This window comes from Setaria italica, chromosome VIII (genome assembly GCF_000263155.2).
Source record: "Setaria italica strain Yugu1 chromosome VIII, Setaria_italica_v2.0, whole genome shotgun sequence".
In the NCBI taxonomy this organism is placed as follows: Eukaryota; Viridiplantae; Streptophyta; class Magnoliopsida; order Poales; family Poaceae; genus Setaria; species Setaria italica.
In genome coordinates, this window is record NC_028457.1 from 38,222,243 (window position 1) to 38,229,316 (window position 7,074).

General features: G+C 46.2%; 1 protein-coding gene across 3 annotated transcripts in view; it reads right to left on the reverse strand.

The window, feature by feature from the left end:
- The window catches only part of LOC105915006 (beta-D-xylosidase 1-like), an 11,439-nt gene extending 8,160 nt beyond the window's left edge, over positions 1-3,279 (reverse strand). For all 3 annotated transcript variants that reach the window (XR_002678902.1, XR_002678901.1, XM_022829333.1), the window contains exon 1: positions 2,626-3,279. Coding sequence is in view for 1 of the 3 variants with exons in the window: in XM_022829333.1 (XP_022685068.1) it covers positions 2,626-3,003 (378 nt within the window). In the remaining 2 variants the exon portion in view is untranslated. The remainder of the gene's footprint in view (positions 1-2,625) is intronic.
- Positions 3,280-7,074: the final 3,795 nt, after the last annotated feature.

Genomic DNA, 7,074 nt, shown 5'->3' on the forward strand with positions numbered 1-7,074 from the left:
AGAGGAGTAAACCCAACAAGGGGGTGATTGTTTTTGTTTTGGAGCAGAAAACAAATTAAGAATATTTCCACCAAATACATATAAATTTAAGCCCAGAGATCATATTGTACTTGATGAAGTACAAGAATGCATATTAGATAATTTCTGGTATCAATATAATAACAAAAGAGAAGACAAAGGTTATATGCTAGCTATACTAAATAGCTTAGCTGAATATTTTCATACAATTAATGGTTTAATGCAACCAAAAGAGACTCCTGAAAATATAGAGAAAAGACCTATATATGTCATATATAAGGGAAAGGCTCCAGGATTTTATGTATCATATGAGCATGTCATAGCTCAAAAGATAGAAAAAGATAAAGATGGAGGAATATTGTGGAAAAGATACATTGATATTGATCAAGCACTCTCGTATGCTAGAAATATTTTGGGAGTAAATTATTTTTTAGATCCTGCAGCAAAAGAATATATTCAAAAATACCAAAAAAACAAAGTAGGTTAAGTTAAGCTTACCTTGAATTAATATAAGAGAAGATGGACCATCTAGGATACCAACATATAAAGAAGTCTTAAAGACAGAGACATATTCATTGAATGAAGAATATATTGAGAAGAAGCTAAAAGAAAAGTTTGAATCAATATATCCCCAGTGGAAGAAAAATTTAAAGGAAGAAATATTGAAAGAAATAAGGGTTGAAATAGATGAAAAATTTAAAAATATATATAAAGATTATGAATTAAAAATGGATATACCAATATGTGATGATGGTATGAATTATGGCAACCAGAAGAACCCGATATTGAAGAAAGTGAATAAATATGAAAATATAACTTTTTATAAAAGAATATTCGGCCTCACATTAAAATATATTCCCTGTGTTGTTAAAGTGTTAACAACAATTCGGCCGTGGGAAGAATAACACATGCCATAATATTTGTGATTGAAGTCTGCGACGTCAATCACTCGACCCTGAAAGACCATAGCAAGCAGCATGCAGAATGCCATGGGAAGATAGTACACGATAGAGAACAGAGCACAAAAGGAATAAACAGTGACTCTACTATAGCCAGGACAATTATTGAAGAATGCAGAGCTATCCAGGCAACAACAGAGATAAATATTGAGGAGTCCCGAAGGCTCTCCTCGGGCTATAAAAGAAGCCGAGCAAAGCATTGGATACCAGCATCATAAGCATAAGAAGAACGACCACCACCATCAACGAAGACACAAGACCTCCACTCCCACTCCACTCTCCAATACTCCATGAAGACCACCACCTTAGAAGTGTTCTGAGAATACCCACCATTAGTAGTAACACCCCACTATCGTTGAAACTTGGTTTCCTTCTAAGAGCATAAGAAAAGAGATAATTTTTATCTGAAAAATTGATAAAATCAAATTAGAAGCACTTGACAAATTTTAAATTAAACGTGTACTTACTAACCTACGTGTATCAGTTGGATCATTCTTTTCTTACAGGAAATTATCGATATTTATGTCCCATTAAAGCATCTCTAGCGGTCACTCATTAAATATTTTCAATAACTAGGAATATCCTAAAATATATCACTTTCATTATTATTGGAGAGTTACTTTTATATTATAGTCTCCCGAGTACATCCCAATACGTATTCTTCATGAGTACATCCCAATATGGTAATTGGATTGGAAAAGTGTCTTTCAGCTCTGATCTCGTCCCAGACCCAAAAATGCCAGGACCGGGCCAAACAAGGAAGAAGCTGCAGCAACAACCACTGCCGGCTCCCTTTCGCGTTCCTCCATCACTACTCTATTGCTATGGGATATGGCATCACTCATCGCACATGGACATTGGTGTAGTGCAGTGTAGGCTCCACGCCACCAAGGAGAAGCAGGACTGATGAAGGAGATGCTCTGCTGCTCCGGTAGACTGGTACCAAAGCAAGCATTCAACCTCTGCTCTCTGCTGCTGCTGGGGCCACTCGTGCACAGTACAGAAGACCGTACGGCTCGCCTCTCATTGGGCGCCTCCCTGACATGGTGGGCCCACGCATACCGAACGCGTCACTCTCCTGGTGATCACATCACATCAAGATATTTCCAATCTTTTTTTAACGGAAGATATTTCCAATCTTTCAGCTCTAGAGCACGTAAAAACTGAGGCTCCTAACCGTATCATCACAAGTTCTTAACCGCCGAGATAAAAAAAAAAGACCATAACGGCCTTTAAGATTCGTGCTCGGAACCGCACCGGCAGTTCTCGATCCGACGGTCCGCTGGCGCCACTACCAGACGGCGTACTAGTAGGCTACAGCCACCCGCACTAGCGACTGTGGTCTGGCTGCACTGGAACGAACGAGACGAGCCCAATGCATGGCGCCAAAGAAAGCATCCGGCCCCCCAGAGACAAAGACGGCGCGGCGCCCAGCGAGCAACACAGCGCGTGGCAGCCTCACATGCACGCGCGACGACGGAGACCGCAGCAAAGCAACGACAAAAGAAACCCAAAGCCTCCAGCTCCACGGCGGCGCGCGCAATGCCGGCAGGACCCGCGCCAATGCCGCCGCCGGCCGGCGAGCGCACGGTGAGGCGTGAAGCGAACGACCCACCCCACGCCAACGCGAACGCGTACAAATACTTACCCGCCCGATGAGCTCCCAGAGCGAGGCGTTGAGCGCCGCGGCGGTGCCGATGACCTGCGGGAACGCGCCGCCGAACCGCACGCCCGGACCCCTGACCGACACGCCGTGCAGCGCCCCCGACAACCACTCGTACCCGGCCACGCCCAGCCGGGGCACCCCGGCCGCGTTGTTCACCAGCAGCCGCACCTTCTCGGCGCGGGTGAGCCGGGACACGAAGTCGCGGGCGCGGGCCCGCAGCGGCAGCGACCGACGGCAGAACGGCAGCGACGTCGCGGGGCCGCCCGGGGCGCACGCGAACGCCGCTCGCGCCGTCGCCGCCGCCGCCGTCGCGGCCAGCAGGACGGCTAGGAGGAGGAGGAGGAGGGTGCGGCGCCGCATGGCTGCCGGCGGCGGGATGGGACGGCGGAGGGAGGCGGCAATGTGCTTGTGGAGATGGAGCGGCGGGGCAGTGTGCGGTTATATAGAGCGAGCAGGCAGCGCCGCAAGTTGCAACCACCGCAGGGGAAGAAGATGGTGGTTATTGCAAAGCAAAGAATATCCTCCTCTCTTTTTTCTGTTCCTTCTCATTTTTTGAAGAGGTCACAAACCGCTAATATTTCATATGATATTGTTTACTTAATTATCTTGGTATTAGTAGATTTGGAGGACTGTAACTGCTGCGTGACAGTTCTGTGCAGTCTGCTATGTCTTGAGGAATTCAATTGCTGAGAAAGGCAGGTAAACTGACTGGTAAATGTGTGCCAAGGACAGGACAGAGCACAGCATGATTAGCAAACCACCTTGGTAATGGTTTCAGAATTTGCATGGACAATAAGTAATTGTTTTTTGTTTTTTAAAAAAATAAAAATTTATTAGAGGATATATCCGTTAAAGGATGGCACATGAATTAGTGTATGATTTTGTGCTGAGATTAATTGCCATGGAGGTTAAGATCACAGTACTTGCACCGTTGCAGAGTACCATCTTGTTGCAAGGAAAAAGAGGATCTTTATTGCCTACTACTACTACTATGAAAGCAGAGGCACCCTGTTGCCACCTTTCCCGCCCCCTTTCATCCAGGAGCACTCTTTCAACCATCCCTTGATGTTTACTAACTACAAGTGCTTTTGATAGACAATTTGACGCAAAATTCATCCGAACAAAAAGCACAGAAGCTATCAGAAATCCACTCGTTCCAAACAAATTCGTGGTGGTTATGATGCACACAGTGACCAAGTAAATGGCTATGATATCAAATCGCCTTGTTTTTTAGCTTTTGGGTTGATGTACCGTGAAAAGAGGCTGTCATCGCCTTTAGCAACCAGCCTCATCAGAACGTACACATTTGTGAAAGAGAGAGAAAGAGAGGTGGAGATATTCATGGCATGAAATGAATTGAAGGACCACATGCAAGAAAAGACCAACAAAAGGATACTTCTCTATCCAAAAACATGTCGGCGTGTCGCCGGAGCGAGACGTACGTAGCACGCATGCAACCACTCTGGCCACATCCTCAAGCACCGCTATCATCCCAGCGCAAAAATGTTGGTGTATACGTACATGGAAAAAAGAAGCATGTACGCGCTTGTACGAGTTCAGAACACGTTCCAAAAAAACGCACATAAATCCATGCAAAACTGCTGAAATTCACCGCCCAAATGTTGCTACGTACTGCTTGGCGAAAACCATGCGTGTGCTTGTACAAGTTAAGAAGATGTTTGGAAACACATGGCACAAAATTCTCTGTTTGTTTCAGCTTCTCGGACTAGCTTTCCGGCTTCTAGCAGCCAGAAGCTAGAAAGCTAAAACAAACAGTCTAGCTGTTGGATTGGCTTTCGAAAACCTAGCTTCTGAGGAAATGAACTGAAAGCTTTGAGAAGAGCTTTTTCTAGCTTTTGCTTTTGGTGTGCTGGTAACATAAAAATTTATTACAAAAGCTAATGGCAAAAGGTCAGCAGCCAAAAAACCCAAAGCCAGAAAGCTAGCTTTCCAGCCAAAAGCTGGAAAGCCCAAAAGCAGAAGCTCAAACAAACATGGTCTAAAAGTTTCCATGGTAAGCAGAATGGTTGTAATGTTAGAAATTATGAAACTGTTTTTCCTTCCATTTTTTTTACATTTTGTCGATTTTCATTTCATGTACGACGACTGGTGTGCGCTCACCGTTGATCCTTGCGTGTTGGTTTGGTGATTACCGTTCTTAAATGGTCAGATTTAGCGGGCGGGCAGCCAACCTGCCACGGCGTACGGGATTTCTCCAGCGGTTGCTGCGTCCAATACTCCTACTACCAAATACTGCCATGCATCGAATTGCCTTTCATGTCACCGAACGCCTTTACAGCAACGGTTCATTGAATGATCGCAGCACACAGCTTCCGATCTCTGAACCTAATCGTGATCTGATTAGGTTCTTAACAGTGCTCGAGAAAAAAGAGAGTTAATTGTGTGATTAAGAAAGTTTATCCAGCCGCCAAATGTTTTGTTTTTGTCTTTACTACCCTGATGAAGAAGATTGCTGGAGCCTGAAAGCTACTCTTGCTTGAACAGCAGCTAGGTTGAGCAATTAGTAGCTTTCACAGAAAGAATCACTTGCCGATTAGACCAACCCTGATGACTGATGAGGATAAGGTAGCGTTGATAAAATTGACAGCTTCATCCAGACGGTCGGTCGGTTTCCTGCTACGGATCTCCGCTCTCGCTTTCTTGACGTTGATCCGATCCAATCCAATCCATGGGAGGAAAGCAGAGACGAGCGAGAGGAGGAAGAAACTAAAAGGAGACGGACGGACAGAAAGCGAGAGAAGAGAGTGTTCGTTGTAAACATCGGAGCAGATGGGTCGTCGATCGGTCGGTCGGCTGGCCGCTGATGATGAGGCTAAAATTGGCAAAAGGAATCAGGAGGCAGATGAAAACGATTTCAGATGGCAACGAAAACGAGTGTCGTCAGTCAGGCCGTCAGGGTTAAGTAAGTAATCCGTCGTGTTTGCCGAGCCTGTTTGTGTTGTGTGCCGACCATCCATTGTCCCTTTCTTACAAGGCTTCTTTACCCTTGAAGCCTGGTAAAATGCAAAGTAGTATGATGCATCAAATTACACCGTGCAAATTATTTGAGCTGAGGCCTTTTCGGGAGAAAAAAAAGGGAGGAAAATATCTGAGCTACTAGTAGGCTTTTATCGAGAAGCAGGAAATTTCCCGTGCCCATGATGTGGTCGCTGACAGTGCCAAGTTGTTGCGAGAACCGTGCCAGATATCTCTCTGCTGCTCTCACCCAAACAGTCCCTGCTGGATGGCTGCAACATGTCAATTTGCCCTTTCCTTCCTTTCCCCAGTTCCATCATGTGCTCACCACCACTTGGGAGATTCCTTGGTGCCTTTCAACGCATGGGCTCCTCTTTCAGCTGACACTCCTCTATGACAGGGAAGGAAATGGAGATGACTGCAGATGATAGATGGTGGATGCTGAGTACAGGGCATCAACACTTTCAGCTGAACAGGGGGTCCCCTGGAGCACACAAGCTACACAGCAGCGGTATCAGCTGCTAGACACTTGGACAGCGGTTAGATCCAAGAGCAGCTGGTCTGTCTTGTACTTGCATACATCTATGTGCAATGTCACTTGGCTGTCAATGTCATTAGGCAGGGTTAAGATAACTTGAGTAAAGGTAGGGTTAAAATTAGGTACTCTAAAGGCAGTTGCTAACACCTAGGGGAAGGACTACTAACCATCCTCTGTTGGCAATGCACATTGAGTTGTTGACAATGCAACAGCCTAGACACCAGCTGGTGCCGAACGCATTGAAAGAGTGAGAGGATTCCATTTCCACACCTCCACTCCCCAATAACAGCCCTTCAGTGCCATACAGTGATACAGAGCAAACCGGCCACTTTCACACGCAATGCAAGCATCACCTTCAACCTCATTTCCACTAGGAGCCAGCTTAGTGTGATGGATTGCTTCAGCTCGTGGGATTCATCATCAGTGAGCCCAGGTCACCTGCAGGGGGTTGGCACCGGCTTCTGACCGAGGAGGCTGTGCAGAAGAGGCAGCAGGACGACGTGTGCACAGCCCCGTGCGATGCTGACCGGTGGACCCGCCGCCGAGCCAACCAGGCAAGCGCGGGGCGACCGGACGATGCTATACGTACTCGGTACTCCATGGCCCCCATACGTACAGTAACAGTACAGGGCTTGCAGCAGTTGGGTGATCGAGGTGACTGAGACGTCGTGACGGGAGTTGAGCGAAGGAGACTCAATACGGTGATGGGGTGATCGCTGATGACTTATTTTTAGCATCGAATGTTTAGATACTAATTAGGAGTATTAAACGTAGATTATTTACAAAATCCATTATATAAGTGGAGGTTAACAGTGTGATAGACATGTACACATCTTTGCACGCAAAACTTCAATGGAACTGTGGGAGCACTGCTCGAATGGATATATATGTGGCCTGAAGGGAAACCCAGTTCATCA